Here is a 23655-nt window from a genome sequence, read left to right as displayed (position 1 = left end):
TCAGCTAGATTCAGTTGAGCATGGGCAGGGAGAGGACTGATGTTCCTCCGCTAAGCACTGCCTTCCCTTGGCTGGCTGAGGACACCCTGCAGCTGATCAGCCTGAAGGGCACATGAGCACTCCCCTCAATAGAGTCTTTCTGAGACCTGATGTCAGGGCACATAACATCTTTGGAGCTTGAGGGCTTTATTTTACAAGCATCATTGTCCTGCTTTAAGTAGAGCAGCTTTGCTGTGGCTATTTTATTTTATTTTATTTATTTCCCTTTGTGACATTCTTTTGGTTTTTTGTTTTTTTTTTTTAATATGAAAAGTACTCTTTTTCTGGAGGAAGAATGCCTACAAGAAATTTGGAGAGGGACTTTGGACAAGAGCCTGTAGGGACAGGACAAGGGGAATGGCTTTAACCTGCCAGAACAGGGGAGACTGAGATGAGCTCTTAGGAAGAAGCTCTTCCCTGTGAGGGTGCTGAGGTGCTGGCACAGGGTGCCCAGAGAAGCTATGGCTGCCCCATCCCTGGCAGTGTTCAAGGCCAGGTTGGACACAGGGGCTTGGAGCACCCTGCTCTAGTGGAAGGTGTCCCTGCCTGTGGCAGGGTTTGGAACTGGATGAGCTTTAAGGTCCCTTCCAACACAAACCAGGCTGCGATTCTATAGTTATATCAGGTTTTTATTTTTAATTTAGATCATAGTGTTTCCAGTGAAGTCTGAGTTACTATGGTTGAACGCATACTTGAAAGTTAAAAAGTGTGTGTTTATGAGTGGGGGGGAGTGTGTGTGCACACGTTTTTCTATCTATATATTGCTCTCTCAGAAACATGAATTGGTAGTCGAGAGTAAATAGTTGTATTAAACCTAAAATGATAAAGGTGTTATTATTCAACACTGTGTAATAAGTAAAAAACCTGTAAATATCGTCGACTAATGTCTTGTTCAAAATGGCTTGGTTTTGTGGTGGCAGCCCATAACTGCCTGCTATTTGACTCACACCTTCCACTTTTGAAAAGCTGAATTATTAAGCAAGTTCAAGAAGCAACTTATCTTTACTTGTTAGTCTCATTTAACATGAGAAAGGGGACTGCAATTCCTAATGAACATGTAAGGAAACAGATAATAAAATTTCTTCCTAAAAATATGGCACGCCGGTTTTCACACCTTGTTCCAAATTTTCTCATTTTTAACCTGGCAAAACAAATGTCTGTTGGTGGTATGAAAAAAGTAATCCCTTCTCCTTTAACTTCCTTTTAATTAACTTTTAATGAATGCTGTTACTCAGGGAGCATCCCTTAATACTAAATGTGTCTAAAACAGAAAAGACAGAGATTTAAATGATTTAAATAAACATCTGCCCCTAACATAAAATTACACATTCAGTGAAACAGTGGCTTACTGCCAACATTCACAGACCAAAAAAGACACCAAAATTTGTTTTCCTTTTCTATAAATCTTCTTCCCTTGTGTATATGGGCTGAGGGGAAATGATCAAGCCTTCAGGTGTGGGAAACATGGATTGCAAACGGTGTCTAATAATATATGCTTGCTGAGCATCGCCAAATCAGCAGGGATTTTGAAGGAGGACATGTTCTTTCTGCTGTATAATGCACTGTTTTGACTTGTGCTGGAGCAGCCCTCTTTTTCTAAATTTAAGACAAGAAATGGAAAAAGATTTGCAGTTTCCATCCATAGTTTCTGCCTACGTGCCTCTATAACAATAATTCGTACTGGTATTAAATAATTCTGTTTAGATAAATTGGTCTGTCTTTAGCAATTTAGAACACTCTTCTAAAGTAGTGTGCAGTAAGAGTGTATTAAAATAATTGCCTGCTATTTCATCTCAGCAATATTTGACTGTCAGAAATGGCGTAATAAAATAAGTATTTTGTCAAAATCTCAGAATTTCCAATAGCTGAATCAATAGAGTAAAGGCAATTATTGTTGTATATAGTTTTCCAACTAATTGTAGAGGTTAAGCATGTGTTACAAATCTAAACGCAAAATCTCTCTTAACATTGTTTGAAAATTATCTGATGAAAGGGAATGTCATCATTAACCCAAATATTTCTGTAGAAACGTCTTTATTTTACAAACTTGTGTGCTAGGCAGTGTCCCAGTGAAAATTCTCTTCATCCTCTGGGGAAAAAGGGGAGTTTTGGTGCCAGCCCCATCAAAAGGGCTTCTGAGGTGGGCAGAGGACAGCCCTTGAAGGCCACAGTGCAAAAGAGCTGCTCAGAGACCTGGGGAGCCCAGTGTGTCTGGCTGGAATTCATGCCATCAGAAAAATCATCATAGATGCAACTTCAGATCTCTGTGTTTTGAATGCAATCAGAGATATATCAAAATGGAACAAACTTCAGTAAAAAAACACATCCTCTGACATCTCACTTGTTTCTCAAGAGTTTGAATGAGGTGTGAAAGGACACGGTGATTTCTTTAGCAAGACACTTCAAAGCTCAGCTTCACCCTGCTATACAAGCCATGCTGATTTCATGGCACTTGCACACCACACTGCAAAGTGTTTTCTCTGTGGTCTTCAGTCCACTGCTTTCTGGTCTCGTATTCCTATGAAGGTGTTACTCGCTGGTTGCAGTAATTCGTCTGATTGTAGAACATGACTGACTTGAACTGTGTCGTGTAGTCTACTTTACAGCAGTGTCATAACTCAGAAACCTGTAATTGCTTCTGGCTGCCTGGGACTGCAGCCGTGATCTCCCTTATAAAATTAATGCACTGATGAGAAGTGTCACACATGTGACAAGTGTCACATTCATGCCCAGCAGTGTGGGTGTTCCCTGACACATGAGAAACTTTCTCTGGATGTTTTATATTGTGGCTGAGGGGCTACAATCATCTTTTGCCGGACTCTCTGTTACCTCGTCCCCTTATTGTGTGGATCCTATCATACTAAACCTGACTTAATGCTATGAGCAAAATCAGTCAGGATATGTGATGGCTTCAAAACAAAAATTAGGCAGACCTTGCTCCATTCTCTGACAGTGTCATTGTCCCATTTTTTGAGAAGAGGGGTCTGGGAAGGGAAGACGACAGTATATAGTAGAAAGATCATGTTTTACCTCCATATCAGGTAACTATGGATGGTGTAGGTTAGCAGTGAAAAAGATGACAGAAGGATAAAATCAAGTATAAATGAGAAATATGTAGTAAGAAAGATGGAAGTAAAAACAGTGAAAGAAGAGAAAGCAGTGGTGTCAGGAGGAAAAGAGGACATAAAAGAGCTTGAGGAACAGAAACAGCAAACAAAAATCAGGACATATTATGTATTTTTGGTATCTGTTTTCTGCTCATAAGCTTCCACCAAATAAAAGGCTCTATAATAGTGATTGATTTGTAATCTCTAGTGTCATTGCCCTCACTTTCTCCTCAAAGCCATCTGGAGGCTGTCTGTAGACAGCCCATTGAAAAGTATGAATTGCAGCAAAGAAATTCTACCTCGCAGAGAGAGGGATTGGTAATCAATTCCCTTCCTGCCAGGCAAGGCTGCTTTGCTCCCTTCACACTTGCTGTCTGGTGTCCTGTCTGTAAAAAGCCATCAGAGATGGTACCTGGGGAGGAGCACAATGATACCAGGGATACCAATCAATCACTGCCATTGTTGCTGGGGCCTGCCTTTGAACGCTGAAGACAGACAATATGTCTTTCATTCAATAATTATTTATTTTTTTCTAAGGATGAATAAAAAACTGGGTGGCTTTTCAAGATTCACTGCCATCTCTGGGCCAGTGATGCCCAGGGGGCATGCTGTCTAGCTGAAGAGAGCATTGGCAGCAGTAGTGCAGGCTGGCCACGCAGCCCAGGGGAAGTGAGGGGACAGGTTCCTGTGGACTGCAGAGCTTGTTCTTCTCAAAGCCTGTGTCTTTCTGTGTTTTCTCTTTTTGTGTCCAGGGAGCTGGGCAGGCAGCATTTCAAGGAGAAACATGATCTCTCCTTAGACCTATGAAGAGAAAAGGCTGGGACCTTTCTGTTGGTAATGAGGAAGGGTGATAGTGGAGGAGGTTTGACAGAGTTATAGTGTCCTCAGGCAACAGATAACAGCCCCACACTGAAAACCCAAAGGAGAACAGCTTTGGGGCAAAGTGCTAGAGCACTTGTAGCAAAGAGGCAGCACATTCCAAGGTGTAAGTTCTTCCTTCCTCTTCTGAGGCCAAGGTGCCAGGCAAGGGCCTTCAGCAGGAGCTGGGGTGGAGGTTAAGGTATTGGGTAGGAGGGCTGTCCTTACACCCTGCTGTGGTGCTCGGAGGTGGGATATGGGTGTTTAGCAGCGCTTCTGCTACAGATACAAAGGAAATAAATAAAAATGTAAAAGCGGCATTACTAAAACTGTCCCTTGATAACTAAATGGTTGATCATAAATTGGAGTGTCTATGCAAATGAAGTAAATAATTAAAAACTCCAAGAACAGCACTGACTAGGTGGTTGATGGCTGGCAATTATAAAAGCTGAATTTTTAATATGCATACATCTAAGGAGCCAGTAAAAATTAGCTCCTAGACTAATGGACTTGCCTTTCTTCCAAGGCAGAATTTTAATGAGAGCATTATTTATAGCAGAGCCCAAGAATGAGCATTTTCTTGCTTAGTCTCATTTCTTCTTTGCTGACACTTTATTCATTAACCTCTGAACTTCTCTAGAGAAGAATAATACTCTACACAGTGGAGGCCAAAGATCACTTTGACCCCCTGAAATTAGTCATGGGTCATTGTTAAGAGAGTTACATCTTCTAACAAATAATGTTTATAAACCCCCGTTGGTGATATGTCCTCATTTCATGCTGGTTTATGAGTCATTTATTTGCAGTTCAGTTCACTGAAGAAAAAATGAACGTAATGTGATACCTCATAGTGCAATGCTTCTTGTGCCATCTTGTCTTGTACAGCGGGTAGATATACATTCTGATGAGACCTGAGAGGCTGTTGTGGCCATATATTCTTACCCGTGGATAAGAGGTACTCCACAAGTGGTTTGAAGACATGCAAGGGCATGAATTGATTCCTGAGCTCGGACGCTAGCTCTACCATGTCATTGCAATGACCCTGCTGTACAGCAGCACGGCTCACAAGAAGGGCAGAGCCCTGCCATGTCAGGGATGATAAACGTGGGCCAGCCTGTGCTGCTGCTAAGCATCCTCTGGCTGGGGGATGAGGGAACACAGTGCATCCTGCTTCCTGCTAGTTTCCTGCAGGCAATCAGGGTAAGAAGGCCACAAGCTGGGCAGAGATGACTTTAAACATAACCCAAGTGCTTTGGTTGGGATTGTAGACATTTGTTTGAAAATTTGCAAGTTATAGGTTATTTTCATTTAAAGTACTATATGTGTTTTCCATTTGAGCTTCTTTTTCTTGAATGCATACTTTTTTCTAATTTTTTTTAAGTATCTTTACTTGTCTTTTCAATAATCAGGAAATACCTGGCTTAAATTGAAAAATTACAGACTAAAATTAATGAAAGAGCTCTACTTCTGTTACTGCTCTGCATAAATTCAGTGTCAGGATTCCTCCCACAGCTTTCAGCATGTATGCCAGAATATTTTCTTTGCTTCACATTGTCAAATGGAACTAATTCCATCCTCATTGGAGAGTAAAGCTTCAACAGAGCCTCAATCTCTTCCAAGGTGTAAAATGCCGTGTAGTAGTACTTTTTATTTATGATAGTTCTTACAACAATGGTATCGAAACTTGGATGCTCAGATGATCAAACACTCAGAAGACCACTACATAAAAAGCAGTGTTTCATTTGGTAGATGCCTGAACATTGTTAGAGAGCAGGGTGGTTGATGTGCATGTCTAATGTGGGGAATTTTTCTTCTGAATTAATTTTTAAACCTCTTTAGGTTTTGACAGTAATATCTACTTTGAAATATGTCTATATATCTTAGGAAGTTATCAGATCTCTGTATGACTCAGGTACTCCTTCATCTTGCTGAGTGCACGTGACAACACTTAGAGAAGGGAGTTTGGGGATGTTTTTAACTTTCCATCACTGGAGCTGCTGGCAGGTTTGAGCAGCTGCGGCCAAGACTTAAGCAGGATACAGAAGTGAATGGATATTTGTACGCATAATGAGACCATACAATGTGTCAAACATAAAATGTATTTCATATATTTTTAATACCAATAGCAAGTTTGGGCTTGAGAACATGAAATAATATTTATGGACAGCATAACTACCTGTTGTATAAGAGAACTTTCTTCAGAAGTCACTGGTTTTGTGTGCAACTGCATTGGAAAATTAGAGCAGGTATAAAGGGGCACAGCACATCCCATGGCCTGGGAAATTTCAGCTGGGATAGAAAGGACTGTCTCTTGTCCAGTGTTAGTAAGTAGCATGGAGGGGACCTGGAAAATGGCTGTGAATCATCAGCTGTGAATTAGTGGCTCAGGTATCACCTTTCTCATTTCACTTCACTGTCAGTTTAATGTCTGTATGAAGCTCTCAGCACTGTTGACTGTAGTAAATGACAGAATGAGCTGAACTTCTGAAATACTCCTTCGTTCTTTCCTTTCCTGTTCTAATCCTGATGGTGTAGCTCAGAGCTCAGTGATGTATACTGTGTCTGAACAGAGTACTTCTCCACAAAACCTACTAGATATGCCCTAACTATTCTTTGATTCTATTATTCTAGTTTCCATTTATTTTCCGGTCTTTCTTCTCTGCTCTTCAGTTTGCAGGTATTTCCTGAACACATATTTGCTTCACTCATTCTATAGAGTTCCACTGAAATTCAGGCTTCCATAGGCTCTCTGAAAATCATAGAAACACAGACTGGTTTGGGTTGGAAAGGACCTTAAGATCATCTAGTTCCAAACCCCTGCCATGGACAGGGACGCCTCACACTAGACCATGTCAGCCAAGGCTCTGTCCAGCCTGGCCTTGAACATCGCCAGGGATGGAGCATTCAACACTTCTTTGAGCAGCCTGTGCCAATGCCTCACCAGCCTCACAGTAAAGAACTTCTGCCTTACATCTAACCTGAACTTCCCCTGTTTCAGTTTAAACCTCCTTGTCCTATCGCTACAGTCCCTGATGAAGAGCATCCTTGTAGCCACCTTCAAACACTGGAAGCTGATCTGAGGTCTCCACGCAGTTTCTCTTCTCCAGGCTGAACAGCCCCACCTTTTTAGCCTGTCTTTGCATGGGAGGTGCTTCATCCCCCTGACCATCCTCATGGCCTCTTCTGGACTTGCTTCAACAGTTCCATATCCTTCTTATGTTGAGGACACCAGAACTGTATACAGTACTCCAAGTGGGTTCTCCTGGGAACAGAGTAGAGGGGCAGGATCACCTGTACTAATCTGTGTGTCAATCTAAGTGTCTAATCTAAGTGTCAATATTTTTCATTATAGCTAATAGTGAGCTTTAGAAGACTAAGCTTTGTAAGTGCTTCCATCTCTAGATGGTTAGTTCAAATTCTCATGGTGTTCTTAGGTTCAGATATTCACCCAGGAATAATAGCAGCTCGTTAGCTGTTGTTAGCCTGTTCAGGAGCACTGTGCCTTTGCTCACAGGACTTCATGGGAACACACTGTAAACCCAGCCCCAGCGGCTGCCAGCTGCCTCACAGCCCCATCAGCAGCTTTGTACTGTTACTTGACTCCATTGCCTGCACATTCACAAGCATTAGGTGCTCTTACTATATAAGGCCCCTAAGCCCAAATTTCTCCCCTAGCAATAGTGTGCACAGGTTTTACTGAACACACCCCATTCTCCAAGAACATCTCCAGGAAGGACCTTTCAAAAAGGCATTGGGAAGTAATGGCCTGACAGATGTCTCCCAACCATGGTTCTGTGCTGAAGCCAAACGCTGTGTCTCTATGAAGTCCTTTCATCCACTGTTCAGTCAAGATGCTGGGAGAAAGCCACTCTGCTCCCACTTGAATTGGGGGCTTTTCAAGTTGCCTCTTGTATTTTATTTCTACTCTGTGTATTACGTTTTTTATTCATAATCTCTTAAAAGACTCATTGCCTGGTACAAATGCAACTCCTATTTTTACTTTTACTCATTTACTTAGAAATACCAAATACATTAAACAATAAGTAAAAGTAGAAAGCTTTCCTTTTACTGTCAACCACTGAGGGCTTGGAAACTGTAGGGTCTAAAGCACTGGGAATATGAGGAAAGAAAACATAATGGCAAAGAAAAATACAGTGAAAATGCTGCAAACGGAAACATTTTGGATTTCCCCAGCTTTAAATGCGTAATCACTCAACCACAAATCAATACCACCCAATGGTAAGTGGTTCTCTTTGTTTTAACCTATGCAGCTCATTGTGGAGGCAGGAGAGAAGCAGTGTTGGGAAAATGGAATGATTTTTCCAGGACTGAATTGCAGCTGCCCCACCCTCTTTCCCAAAACGAATTCATGGGGGTTTCAAGGCTTTAATTTGACATCTTCCAGAATCAGAACACAGCCTTTATTTTTCTCCCTTGCTGTTTTTGATTCCTCCCTGGCTGCTCCTCCCATCATGTTGCTGAAGGCTGTGTTGTTCTCTTGTTTTGTTTCACACTTTAATATCCAAGGGCTTTGCTGTAATGCGGTGGCTTCTCATCGTAGGAGGGTTACCATTCCCAGAGCGGAGGAGCTAGAAAGAAAAAACCTCCCAATACCACCTTCTGAGTGACAATGTAAGAAACCCATCTATTCAATCATTGCACTGAACAAGGGCAGATTTTCATTAAAAGAAGCTCCCAGAGGGGTTACTTAAGTTTGACGGAAATAGAATCATAGAATAATAGAATAGTTAGGATTGGAAAGGACCTTGAGATCATCAAGTTCCAACCCCCCTGCCATGGGCAGGGCACCTTGCTCTAAACCATATTACCCAAGGCCTTGTCCAACCTGGCCTTGAACACTGCCAGGGATGGAGCATTCACAACCTCCCTGGGCAACCCATTCCAGTGCCTCACTACCCTAACAGGAAAAAACTTCCTCCTTATATCCAATCTAAACTTCCCCTGTTTAAGTTTTAACCCGTTACCCCTTGTCCTATCACTACAGTCCCTAATGAAGAGTCCATCCCCAGCATCCCTATAGGCCCCCTTCAGATACTGGAAGGCTGCTATGAGGTCTCCACGCAGCCTTCTCTTCTCCAGGCTGAACAGCCCCAACTTTCTCAGCCGATCTTCATATGTTAATTAAAGCACTCAACAAAGTAGCGGGTGAAGAAATGCATAACTTTTCAGCTAGATTTTATGCTACGCTGAGCACTTTTTTGACCTTCATCTCCACACAGTAAATGGAAATGTGGTTTTGAAAGCCTTCATACGTACTGGCAGCGCAACCTGATTGTTTCCTCTGCAATTCTTCCCAGGGCAAAAATAAGCAGCAAACATAAGCAGCAAAAATATGATACTGTTACCATATTTGCAGCTGAAGCTGTTTAGAACCCAGGCAGACTTCACATTAACAAATGATGATAATTAGGCTTGATTTGCGTATTAAAATTGTCTTAATTAAACACTGATTCTGTAAATGTTTAAAGGCTGTAATCGATCTTTTGCAGGCTCTCTTGGTTATTTATATGATCTAATAGAGGCTAGAGGCTTTGTTAATGAGACCTCTATTTCCTAACTTGTATGTGTCAATGAGATTACTTCACTGACAATTACAAAGCAGACTGCTGTTAATAACTCACTGGTGATTTTTTTGTACATGATACAACTCTTTTAATGGGAACCTGCTGTTTACATTGCCTTTTTGCTCAGACAAGGGCCCCATGCTACAACACTTACTAGGGAAAAATCCCAGGAAAGGTATTTCTTGGGGAGTTTTTGTCGATGTAAAATCAAGCTTGAGGTGTCCTGTGAACTGTTTGAATAATGAAGATAGGCTGAGAAAGTTGGAGCTGTTCAGTCTGGAGAAGAGAAAACTGCATGGAGACCTCAGAGCAGCCTTCCAGTATCTGAAAGGGGTATATAAAGATGCTGGGGAGGGACTCTTCATTACGCACTGTAGTGACAGGACAAGGGGTAATGGGTTCAAACATAAACAGGGGAAGTTTAGATTGGATATAAGGAGGAAATTCTTTACTGTAAGGGTAGTGAGGCACTGCAATGGGTTGCCCAAGGAAGCTGTCAATGCTCCATCCCTAGTGGTGTTCAAGGCCAGGCTGGACAGAGCCTTGGGTGACATGGTTTAGCTTGAGGTGTCCCTGCCCATGGCAGGGGGGGTTTGGAGCTAGGTGATCTTAAGGTCCTTTCCAACCCTGACTATTCTATGATTCTATGATCTAATACTTAGACAGTGTTTAGCTTAATCATAATACGTTTAGTCCCAGATCTAATCCTGGCAACTCTGACAGGCTGAACTTTGAAAGAATCTTTTTTTAATCTAAGAGGTAATGTAATCCTGCTGTAATATTGCAAGAGGTCTCTGAAAAGGCTTCCAGGAGTTTCACTTCTCTTCAATATCTCTAGCATCTTGTGCCATGATGTGAGCATCTTGGGAAAATGGTGCTAAAACAAGTGAAAAGCTCAAGCTCCTCAGATGCTAAATGCTTTTATCCCTTCTGCCCTCAATAACCTTGTTAGCACCAGACAAAAACACGTGGTGGGAAAGTGTTCATATTGCTTTGGAATAATTTTTTCCAGTATTTTTATCATTTGACTTACCTTCTTGCACATGAAGCACTATGTATTCATGTGTGTATATATATATATATATATATATGTATGTATAAATTATTTTGACATTTGTTTTGTTGTGGGATATTCCCAGTAAAGATTCTCTGGTTTCAACCCTATACACTTGCTTCTTTGAAGGTGACATTAATAGTTGCGTGCTCTGTAGTCCTGTAAATCCAGTCACTATGTACAGTGCCAGTATTAATGGATTAAAAAATATATTTATTCCTATTTCACTTAAGTCATTAATTTTAGTGGGAAATATTAATAAGCTTAACAACCCTAAGCCACTAGAGTGTATTTTTAATGATTAAAATAATTCTTCTGTGAGATGATCACTAAGAATCTATAAAGCAGGTGGGACTTCAAAAGTTCGCATTTTGCCTAATTCCTTTACTGCCAAGACTGAATACAGTTTCTACTGAGAGCAGTGCTTCAGTCAAAGATAACATTAGTAATCCTTAGACTGAGATTCAGCAGGGTAGTTCCAGTGGGAATCCTTTGTGTGATGGAAGTCAAAAGGATGTATTTACACATCTTTGGCCTGAGCATAAGCGTATTTATTGGCATAGGTAATTGGTGTGCAATGAAACTTGACATCAGGTGGAAGTCTTTTTCTAGCAAAGGCATTACCATGTGTCCTCATGCTGTTCGTGAAACTGGCAGTAAAGCTGTCATTACCTTCAGTAGGCCCCAGATCTGCTTCATTTTGTGATACCTCCTTGTGGGAGTGTAAGGCAATGACCAAAAAGATGATGCCTTTTCACATGGTATCTGTTTCAGCTAAACAAGGGGCCACAAATATGAAAGGCCCATAACATATAAAGCATGCAAGTTTATGAGACAAAGTTTGCCTGTTCCTAAATGGAATGGAAGTTAACCATAATACTATCGAGACAGTGAGATAGGAATCAAGTATTTGTGTTTTGAATGCTAAATAAAACTTAGATGTCCAGTAGACTTACTAAAAAATATAACAATTTCCATCACCTTCTTGCTTTACTTTCTTTTTTCTCTAAGAAATAACTTTTTAAAATATCACATGAATTTGCTTTTGAATACAATTCTGAATTGGAAATTGGAGAAAATTAGGAATATTTTTGATAGGCATTTGCAATCCTTTTTTCTCCTTTCACTCAGCATATGTAGACAGTGTATGCAGGATCTGGTGTACAGAATCTACAGACAGTGTGCTTGTAAGATCCGATTTCAACATTTTCTCCTCTTTCTCTGATGATATTTTCAAATTGTGAAATCTAAAAGCATTTTAAAATTAAACTGGTCTCTATTTTTTTATTCATTTATTATTGCTTCTTTATTTCAGTGACTTCTTTTTCCAGTTAATAACTTCTTCAATGCTTCCAGCCAAATAGTCTGGATTCTCTTCTTTGATCTCAGTCCCTCAGGTCAGCAGTACCATGATTCTTAAAGCAGCAGCAGTTGATGAGCAAGTGATGTGTTTTCTTTGCCAAGACACTTACTTTGGGAACGAGTTAATCCCTTCCTGACGGTTAGTAGAGAAAATAGAGACCCGAGTGGAACCTATCTTCAAGAGTGCTATTCAGCAGTTGCAGGTTTACAAAAGAGAACTGGAGACATGTTCTGTTAATTTTGCCCTTTTCTGTTTTCCTCATGTTGGTATTTTTGTCTGTGCATCTGCCATTTGAAATTTGGATGAGATGCTTTCGATGCATAATGACTGCCAGAACAAAATTCACAGTGTGAATACAGAAGGCTTATAAATTCATTTATACCAATAGAAGTAAACACTCTCCAATGGCTGTCAGAGAAATAATAACTTTGATCTTATTGGCTTACTCTTGATTTATACTGACTCTGAAAGGAAGAAATTTTTCAGCTTTTTCTTATATTTTCCTTTTTAAACTTTTGGCATACCTCATTTGTTTTATTTAATAATCACAGTTGTGGATGTACCTCCTTTTACCTCTATACTGTATTTTTTTCAGTTAAAGCTGCTTAGTTTTTCCCCTTCTCCTGTTAGGAGAAATAACGAGTGTTCTGGTACAAATTCACTTAAGGCAACAGTTTGGCATTTGGGCCGAAATTGAGCTTAAGGTTTTCAAAGCACTCAAATCCTTCAGACTGATACTTAACTTCTCATCTCCAGATAAGATCAGAAGATAGGGTATCATGGGGATTTGATCAGTTGCTGCTTTCTTAAGACTTCTGTTACCAAAGCAGAGTTAGATTATCAGGTGAAGAAATACAATTCTTGAGTGCAGACAATGCACAGGAGTGGTAGATCAAGCTGTAGAAGCCATATGTGTGCAGAAGCTGAACTTTCTGCATGTGAGCAGCTTCTTATTCCTTCTGTATTTTTTGTGCAGGCCAGATGCTGGTCACTTCTGAACAGAGGAAAAGTAAAAACTTGCCAAGCATGCAACCTAAGTTTCAAACTTTCTGCCTTTCAAAATGGGAAGGAGGAAAGGGTTTCCCATGTAGCCCTCTACCTTTTTGTCATGTATAATTAAATTATGCATTCACTGTTTTATTCTGCTTTCATGTAACTTCATTTTCAAAGCCAACAGAAACTCTTCTCTGTTTTTTTGCTGTGCTTTCACTGCGCTCGTATCTTTTCCAGTTATTCCATCAACTTTCACTCATTTATAATTAATCTTTTTGATCTTTTTTTTACATTAAAGCAATAGAACTCATAATGTTTCATGTTAGACAGTCATACTAAGTTTCTGTCATTCACACATTACTCTCCTGAAAACGGGTGGTATATTTTGCCAGCTATTAGAATACCAAGTTACTTTAGAGTAAGCTTTATTTATGGTAAATATGGGTTGCCTAATTCTGTCGGAAAAAGGCTATATCGCATACTGAGAAGTCTTCAGTTAATGGGCTTCAGTGTACAGAATTCCCTGGCCATCCCTGCTCTTGCACTGCTGGCCCTTCCCTCCCTGGAACATCCAGGAGTTATACTGCATAGGAGAAATGCAGTTAACCAAATTTGACTTTTTTTGGTTCTGACAGTGATGTATGTTCACCTGCCTTGCAAATCCTTATTAAGATGCAGTTGATCCTGTTACTGAAGCCATCTGCCAATATCAACCAGGTGAATAATATACAAATCTGCTGTTAGTAAAAGAATTTCAATATCTCTAAGGGATTTTTCTTCTATTTATTTTATTTTAAAGGAATGATGGGTTCATCAAAGGAATTTCTCCCTCCTCCGCCCTGGATGGTCTGTCATGGCCATGCTTGTGGAGCTGTGCTGGTCTGTGATCTCTTCAAGTAGAGATGACTTTTCTGTCTCTTCACAGACAAAAGTTCAGGAAGGTTTCTCCTTACTAGAAAACCTTTTTTCCTCCTTATGTAGTCAGAAGTTTGAGGTCTCTTGCAAGAGCTTAGTGAGGAGAGAATCCCACACGATCATGTCTGTTTAAATACTGCCTGTGGTTACAGGTTTCCACAGACTGCTGTACAACTGTCAGTAGAAGACAAAAAGATTATTCACTTTCATCTCAAGAACAAAGCTGAGCAGAGGAGCTTTTTTGAACTTTTTTAATTCATGAAACATTTATCTTAGAGTCAGGTTATATTATGCTGGCAAGAATATAATCTGTCAGCATTTCTTACTATAAACTCCTGGTTTTAGTGTTTTTCAGGAGAGCCTTAGAGGTTCACTTTGAACAGATTTAGCATACGAGGTCTTGGCCTAGAAACATACTTTTCCTTCAAATTAAGGAAAATGAATATGACTGCATGTTCAGTGCAGAAGACTTTAATGCTGTGTTCAGGTGAAAGTTCAGATACAGGAAAATGAGGTAATTCAGGAGTGTCCCAGAGCAAGGTTAATTTAGGTTTTGTCCTGTACTTTTAATAGCAGATGCTACTAACTGTGAGGTGAAAGGAAGGCTGATCTGTGTTAAAAAGCATGGTGTTAGGCTTAGCTGGCAGGCAGAGCTCTATTTCTGGTTTTTATTAGCTAGGTTTAAAAAAACACTGTTTCTCAGGTTTTTCATCTTTCACAGTATGAAAGCTGTTATATAAGTTCATGCATTTTTAAGAGATCTAAAATCCTTTTTCATTGCTTTAGGAAGATATAATGAACAAAGTTTAAAAAAAATATCGAAAGCTGTCTGTGAAAGAGAGATCGCTGTAATAGCAAAGGGCCCAACAGCAGATGCGTACATACCTGCCTCCCTGAATCCTTGTGTAATAAGGCACACAAATGATGGTTGGAGGTTAATTTTATTAATTCATCTTACTCATTTAATCATTTGTTCATTAATATATATTATATTTATTACAGGATTACAAAATATCTGAGTAATGCCCTTATTCTAACATCAAGAAACAGTCTTCTCCACATGATTTTTACCCCCAGGATCTATTCCAAGCAAGGAGAACAGAAGCAAACTCCATGCCGAAGCTTACCATGTTTGAGCTTACCAAGTCAAACCTGTGGTGACAGATGGTAAAACTGTTTTCCACATTTGTTCACTGCTTACTGTACAGATACTGTACATCATGTGCTCAAAGAGGCTCTGAGAGAGGAGCTGGGAGATGGATGTGGTTTGCCTTGCTCTGAGTGGTGCCCTCTGGATGAGACAGGATGGGGCAGATGGAGAAGAGCGCGGCTCTTGCTGGGAGCAGCTGGGCTGACCTTGCAGGGGGTCACACAGGCATCGTGTGATGCAAGGAATTGCTGAAGTGAGTTATTACAGGCTGGGCTGGAAGGAGAGAGTAAAAAGAAAGGACCTGTCTTGCAAAGGTAGAGGGGGGAGGTGTTTTTAGGCTCCTTCTTCCATTTCTTTTTTGTTTACCTGTCATATCCTATGAAAATGAGTAATCTCTTTTTTAGAAGTTAACCTTGCCATAGCTTATGATCTAATAAAGAGATCCAAATCCCTTTTGAAGTTTCCAGTGCAACAATGCAGGCAGTTCCCCTGCAGCATGAAGTGACTTCAGAGCCCATAGTTCTGCTGGATATGTCACATTTCCCTCAGAGCTTTCTAGTGCCTTGCTAGTGCAAACTGGAGGTAGACCAAGCAGAGAGTCTGTGTAATGAATAACGCAAGGGTTTGAGTAGGAGTTGCCCTTTTAATGTTGCTCTTTGCTGTAAAAAAAAAAAAAAAAAAGGAAGTCTTGGCCATATTCAGCGAGGGGATTGAGAGAAAGGTTAGACCTTCCCCAGTGAGTCGATAGCCACTGTATGATAGTGCCAGTCATGGAACACCTAAAATGACCCTTGCTTTAGGAAAAGTTCAAGTTTAGTGAAGGAAGCTTCCTTAAGCATTAGATTATTTGACTTTCTGAAAAAAATTAGTTATGTAAGATCAGAAATTTCATTCAAGATACCATTTTTCTCCCCCAAATGAAAGTAAAGCTTTCATAAAAAACTGTTGGGAAATTTTGTTTCTTTTTAGTGAAGAGAATTAGGTGAATAGTTCCACTGTTGAGTGCTTCATGGTTTGAACACTTTTCTTAGTTTAGTCCTTCTGAATGAACATATTTCTTTGAGTTTATTTCTAAATGAACCAAGAAATTACAAATGATTCTCTTAGCTCAGCACTGTTTAGATAAATCTCATACTCGGATGTTGTTATCTAAAAGCTCATACCATATCAAACTTACACAGATGATTATGTTTTGCACTTACTCTGTTACACTCATCTTGATCAAATGGATTTGTTGTCTTGATTTTTGAACTTGGCAAAGTAAGTTTTTTCATGTCAGACTTTCACGTATAACAGGGCATTCAAAATGTAGAAAAATAATCAAAGCAGCAGAGCTTGAAAAACACAAGTAGTTTTTAAATGATGCTCAACAGTTTTAAACTGTTTATTTTTTCCACAGCTGCTTGAACTATCACTTGTTAGGTTTGGAAACTTGTTGTTGCTGCTGAACTGGTAATTAAAATAGGTATAGGAAGATTCAACTGCTGTGTTACATACTTAATAGTTGAGCTTAATTCTACTTAAGGAGAGCTAAATATATTAATTATGATTGTCTTCAGTCTGTCTTGTTCTGCCCTAGTATTTGTATGCCTATAGGGAGGATTTACAGCAGAATTTCACTATTGATTCTGAAATCATGGCCTTTTAGCCTGTGTAAGTCAGAACAAAAAATCATTCCAATTTAGGCTCCTTGTTTAACTAGTTTTGCAGCAGGATTACTGTTCCTAGATCCATAGTTCTAAAGGTCAGGCTGCTTTTCTACGATACTGTATTGCATTAAAAAAAAAAAAAAGACAAACCAGAAAAAAAGAAATGTTTTCTCTCTTTGAAGCCTTTCCGATAGCTCCAGTCCAAGGCAGGCAATTAATGTCTGAATTCAGTGCAAGCTGAGAGGTTGATTTGCTCCATAACATAATGCCATGGTGTTTCTAACTGCTGATTCTAATGTTAATTTCTGGGTTTCAAACTGGAAAATTATATGTGTGTGTGCATGTGTGAATAATTATTAGAAAAAAAAACCCAAAACCAACAAACCCAAAACCCACTAAACCCACAGCAAAACAATTCAGAACACATCATATTTTATTTTCTTTGAACATTGCTGTTATCTGTTTTCTGCAGAGGAAGAATGGTTATTAATGTAATTGGGCAGCAGCTCAAGGAGCCAATAGAACTGAGATTTCCTCCATTAAGATTTCAATCAAGACCTGATGACTCAGTTAGCAATAATAATATATTCTCCATAATTTACTGTCCTTTATACTGCTACAGTGTCATACACAGGGAGACTGGATACACCCTGTGGGTTAAATGTGGGAAAAAAATTGGTCTTTTAACAGCTGCAGACTTCTGCTGTGATGTTTTGTTGTTTCTCCTAGTCTCAATTTGTGATAATGTCATCTCTGTCAATGGGGTAATTGTCAGTGAGACTTTGAAGGTAGCAGCAAAGGAGCCTAATTTCCCCTAACTGACAACTCCCCTATCATTAAGACAACCTTCTAGTTTTCCCTCTGCTCTTACCCTTGTGATACAAATCCCAGAAGTTTGCTCCTGCTCATCTTGAACCTTAAAGAAATTCAGGTAAAAGGCAAATACATACAGCTGGTTCCTGGATGACAAGAAGCTCTTAGTAAGCCAAAGACCAATTTGCAAAGCACTCCAGTGAAATTCCCCTGAAGAAGAGGTGCTCCAAACTTTTCTCAAAGGGAGACTAAGCCCTGGTTAGTTCTATAGTGAATGAAGCAGGGGTCCTGGTGGTGTTATTTGCTGTTTCGTAATTAAAGACTGAAAGGCAAAATGCATGTACAAAAGGGGTATCATTAACTTACTGCTGAGCACTTGATGCTGAAAGCTCAGTCCTATCTTAACATGAGGTCTGATCATGAGAATATTTATTACTGTTTGATTTTGCTGGGACATTACAGCTAAATAGTAATCTTTCTAGTTTTGTTTTCATGATATCTGTGTATGCAAAGCTCAGATGTCCTGGTGTTGGTAAAGAAAACACTAGCTGTGCATTGAATAAAAATAAAGTGGCATTTGGAAGTTAAGTTTCAGCAATAATATTGAGAAACACTTTACAGAACCATTGCCTTTGTCTAGCTTTTATTATTGTTATTACTATTATTAAAATCCTTTTCAGAAGCTTTCTGGTGAATTGGCTTACAGAAGGGAAATCAGAGCATTTACATTCATTTTGTGGCATGCCATGATGGTTTGTGAAGGCATGCTTTCTCTGCATTTGTAGAATGATTACTGGGTATATATTGGTATTTGAGTGAGTTTGAGGATAAATACTATGCCCTGCTGAGCAACAGCAGTTACTTCACAGGGACTACTTTTTACATGCAAAACAGCACCCGCATTTTGTTGTTACCACGGATCGGGTACAATTGATATTGCTGCTAGGTCACAAGATAGATTTTATGTCCTTGATTTTTTTCCTTTCTAAATTGCTCTTATGCATTTGGCTATCCTTGTCTCCTGTTATGTTACCTTTATAAAATTTAATTTGTCTGACAATCTTGGGGAATTTGGTGTAATTTCTGTTCCAACAGTGAGTTTAGTATTGGATAATAATTATGTATATTTTCTTTTCATTGGGATTTATTGGTTCATATTTTTTTATTCAGAAGTCATGTAAATAGGCATCTTTTTAGTGTTTTTTTAGCATTTTTCCCCTTGTAAGTCTGTTGAAAACTGTGGAGGACTCAAGAACTGTGCTTTGTGGATCCTTTTATGCTTATAGTGGGTGTTGTGCTTACTCTTTAAAGACAGTGGATTGTTTTTAATAGTCCAGAGCATTTTATTCTTGTTTTGTTTGCCTTGCAATCCTTCCATGGGAATAATACTAATTTTCTAGTTTGATCTCAATAGTGTCTACAGCTTTGAAGCAGACTACTTCAAGACAGAATGGTAAATGACAAATACAATGAGATACAAAATGGCACTTGCCAAAGTAGCCTTCTGCCTTTTTTTTTTTTTTTTTTTTTTTGGTGACATTTTTAAACCAAAGAAATTCTGTGAAGCATTAAATGCTGGAATTTACCAGATATTTGTATTCTAATGCTGAATGAACAAGACTGGGAAGAGTCCCCTTGGTCTTCCAAGTTGAGCGCAAAGATCATATGCAGCAAAAGGTCATTTATTTCCAGCCTTTTCAAGCATCTTCTTGCAGTTAATGAGAATTTTTTAGCCCCACCTCTTGGAGTGGAGGGGAGGTTTTGCATTTCACTTTTGAGAACTGTCTTCTCATTTCCAACTGAAATTTATCTGCAGATAATGAATACCCTTATGTTCCTGCATCAACACTACCCTTCAGTTTCAATAGCTCTTTTCCCTTTTTGCTCTTAACCCCTGAGATATTTACAACAGCAATCTAATCCCTTTTAACTGCTGTTTTGTTGGACTGACTTCTAAATGGTTCACAGATGTAATATAAACTACAGAGTATTATCAAGTAGTATCCCTCCAGTATTACTTTGTGGTCAAACCTCATTAACTACTTGCCTGAAAGGACTTGTTGCGAACTGTAAGAACATACTGATAAAGCATGCTGATGATAAAGTCTTCTCATGTAGGAGGTTTTGTCGATCCAAAAGTGAATTCAAGTATGTTATGTCACAGAAGGGGCAATTTTTAATTTTTGTTTTAATTGGGAAAATTATAATGGAATTAAGCTGATGGTTTAAACTTAAAAGCATGACAGAGGTATGACTAAGCTATGTTACCCCTGCTCCTGAAAGATTGATTCAAGCTAGAATTATGTACAAAGAAGGATTGCTAGAACAAGTAGAGCAATTCTAGATCTTGGTTTGGGATTGTTTTGTCTCTCCAGAAAAATACAACAAATAGCCTTTCAATTGCAGAGTCAATAAAATGTTTTCTTAGGGTGAAAACTTGTTCTTCAGGATGAGGTTGGACTTTTAATAGAAAGTATTTTTGCTGCTGTACCCTATGAAGCCAGTGATTTTTATGAAAACAGAGAAGTGCATCTATTTTTAATACCTCTTTCTTCCTGTCTTGTAGACTTCGGAGTTTTTTAGTGGGAGATGCTGTGGTTGGATGCCTCTTGTACTGGGAGAACAAGTCAGACATCAGTGATGACATCTGACATATGTTACTGCACTATGTAGGTCACTTATGGCTTAATGTGGAAGATGACAAAAGATAATTAATTTTGATTTCATGCTTGTGATTCCTTAAGGAACACTTCAATGATGTGTGTGGAATATCAAGAGACATATACTGAATCACTGCCTTAGAGCAAGAGCTCTGTCTTCTGGCAGCAGTGATTACACCTTCAAATTCAGTCCCTCTGGCAAGGGAGATGTTTTTTTTTGTTGTGGTATTTCCATGCACCTTCTCTGCTAGCTGTTATGTGAAGTAAGGATGTACTTCCTTAGTAATTGTGAGAAATATGCTCCTCTTCTAGCAACCAGGAGCTGGGTGTTAGCACACAAAGTGCCTTGGTTTGCACACAGCCATAAAATCAAGGTCTTCCTATTTACAAGGGTAGAATACTTTATATCACTATAAGTTACTTAATTGCTTTGTTTTATGTTTAATTCCTAGGGTCTCTGTGTCTACACATTCTATGGTCACCTGCATTCCTGTAATCATGCTACATTCAACCTGAAGGTAAGTTCCGAGTATGAATTTTGTGGGGTTTTTTTAATCATCATGTTCCCTGCTCTGGTAAATACTGTCTCTCTGTGTGAAGTAGATACCTCTGCAGCTGAATTCAGTAATAGTAATGACATCTAAAGCAGTTCAGTGTGACACACCTGCCAGCCAGAACAGAGTCCCCGAGACTGCTATAATGAAGCTGCCCCGTCCTTGTGCTTGCCTCCTTTCTCCTTTGATCAGCGCATGATATCTAAGCCATTCTCCTTTGCCATGATCACTTAGTGACTTTACTTAAAGGAAATTTGCTGGTAGTTTTTTGTTTGTGTTTTTTGCTTGTTTGTTTGGGTTTTGTTTGTTGTTGTTTTTTTTCCTGGATGGTTAATTTTATAGCTGTTGTCTAGAAAGAATCATTTTGCTTGAAATTGGTGACAGGCTGTGATCTAATGGAAGGGAAGTCATTTTTGCAAAATATTTCTTTGAGATAATATGAAATACTCTGAAATAATCAAAACATTTGTGATGTGATGGGGGGGGCTACAAAAATATCAGATGGGGACTCTGGTAGCTACAGGACAATGGGTAATGGGTTTAAACTGGAACAGGGGAGATTTAGGTTAGATCTTAGGAAGTGCTTCCCTGTGAGGGTAGTGAGGCACTGGCACAGGTTTCCCAGAGAAGCTGTGGCTGCCTCATCCCTGGCAGTGTTCAAGGCCAGACAGGTCCTTTCCAACCCAAATCATCTAATTCTATGTATGGTTCTCCTAGCTCTCCTGGCCACACTGCTCTTTAAACTGGTGTGGAAGTAGAGAGGCATGTCCTGGCTTCTGCTACCACTCGCACTCTTTTATCTCTGGGACCATCTTTCCTTAAAAATATCTCAGTGGCATTCCTGCTCCTGTGCTCTCACTGCCATTTTAATTACAAGCAGAGCAAGGTACCACTCAAGGAGACTCTGAATATACTCTTCTTGAACAGTATCAGCTACTCGTTTAGCAACTTACACTTTTTTATTGTTTATAGAACAAACCCGAGGGACTGACATACAGAAAGTGTGAGATAAACTTATGTCAAGGAGAATAGGAATTCCTAAGGAATCCTAAGTCTTTCTTGGCCACATGCACATATCTGTATATTTGACAGGCACAACCTGCCTCTCAGGACTTTGAAGCACCGTGGTGCAGAGCAAGAAATATTTAAGAGTAGCAAGAATTGTGGGGGAAATACTATAGCAATACTATAGCACTGTCTTTAACATGAATATTTACAAAGAACCTTATGCTGTAATGTGACCTATAGTGATTAACAGGAAGCTGAAACACTGTGCTGATAATCTCCCAGACAAGCATGTTATTTTGATAAAGAATATTATAGTTGGCATTAAACTCTAGACTAAAATCATTGGTTGACATTCTCAATGATTGAATTAGTAAAAATGGAAGCCTCTAGTTCAGCATTGATTAAACCGAGTGAGGAATATAATTTCAGAAGCTGTAATTGCAGTTATATAAATTAACCCTGTATGTACTGGAAAAGTACTGAAAAGACTAAACAGTTGGTCCTGAGTTGTACAAGCTACAGATGCAACATTGGTTAGCTAGCAAAGCAAGTGCTATTTTTCAACCTGAAAACTGTTTTCATATCCTCTAGTGCTTGACCTCTAAGAAATAAAAACATTCCACCTTAAGCAAGCTGATTAAGGTGTTTGAGGTGACAATACATTTTGTTAAAGGATACATATTTCATGAGGAAAGAAGGGATTATGGAAACTAATCAGTGTTTTCCACCATACTTTCATAGGAAATTAGAGATTGATCATGGACAATTTGGACAAAGATGCAAGATCACTTCTGGAGTGGCCAAAAGAAAGTCTAATGGCTAGGCCTGGCCAAAGCAGCTTTGCAGCAGAAGGGATTATGGAAACTAATCAGTGTTTTCCACCATACTTTCATAGGAAATTAGAGATTGATCATGGACAATTTGGACAAAGATGCAAGATCACTTCTGGAGTGGCCAAAAGAAAGTCTAATGGCTAGGCCTGGCCAAAGCAGCTTTGCAGCCAGGCAAAGATTTATTAGAAAAGTCTGATTTCTTAAGTGTGAAGCGGCAAAACTGAAGGCAGATTGCTAACAAAATCCTGAGTATTTATTTAATATATCCTAATGGCACAGGTCTGCAGATGCTTTGTCAGAAGTCTTATCTACAAGTCGAACTGTGTGGGTGCAGTAATGGTGAAAGATCCCAAGAGATTCACTCCTCTTTCTACTTAGCATATAGTTCAGTTGAAGTGGGCTCCTAAGCTCCACTTCAGTGGGCTTGTGGTAGTCGTGTCTCAGACTTCTTGGTGCCCAAAGGAGTTTTTTAAAGAAGGTTAAATTCCAATTACCCAAAGTACTGTAGAGAAAATACAAAAACAAAGAAAAAAAGTTCCACTTAGATCAGCAAGCTGCCCAGGCAGTGCATCCAGATATTAAGGGATATCTTAGGGGAAGAGTATTGAATGAGGAAGAAGGAAAAAAAGAATAATGCATTTATACAAATTGAATAAATCCTCATTAAACTCTGTGAAACTGGTTAAATCTGTGTTATTTATTAACCATGCTTCTGAAACTGTAATTAATAGATTTTTGTGAAGGGGGCAACATTTACAGCCAGAACTCTTAACAGTGCTCCGACTCCATAATTAGTAATTTCTCTATGGAACATAACTGCCCGTTTGGCACCTGAAACATGGCCATTTGTTGGAGGATGCTGTGCTGGGACATGAGCTCTGGAGATACTGGTTGGTAGTGCCATTGCCCTGACAGTTGTGGTTGCCTTCTGTAGTTGTGGTTATATCAGGACAGAAAAAATAACACTTTCAGCAGTGTATAGATCCTGTGGTTTTCCAAGCTGGTTCTTTGCCTGTGGAAAGTTTGAGACCATTTCAGCAAAATCCATAAGCTGCTTTTGAACTGAAAATGTAC

At 39.4% G+C, this 23655-nt stretch overlaps 1 protein-coding gene across 1 annotated transcript in view; it reads left to right on the top strand.

Moving 5' to 3' along the window:
* SPAG16 (sperm associated antigen 16) overlaps positions 1 to 23655 on the top strand; it is a 422997-nt gene that overhangs the window by 273595 nt on the left and 125747 nt on the right. The window contains 1 exon segment of the mRNA XM_061348067.1: positions 20639 to 20704. Within this exon segment, the coding sequence (XP_061204051.1) occupies positions 20639 to 20704 (66 nt within the window).

Source organism: Neopsephotus bourkii, unplaced genomic scaffold, assembly GCF_033783945.1.
Source record: "Neopsephotus bourkii isolate Nb327-2 ecotype Australia unplaced genomic scaffold, CSIRO-AGI_Nbou_v1 NB_335, whole genome shotgun sequence".
NCBI classification, from domain to species: domain Eukaryota; kingdom Metazoa; phylum Chordata; class Aves; order Psittaciformes; family Psittacidae; genus Neopsephotus; species Neopsephotus bourkii.
Note: the sequence above shows the minus strand (reverse complement) of the source record. Positions and strands in the feature narration are given on the sequence as shown.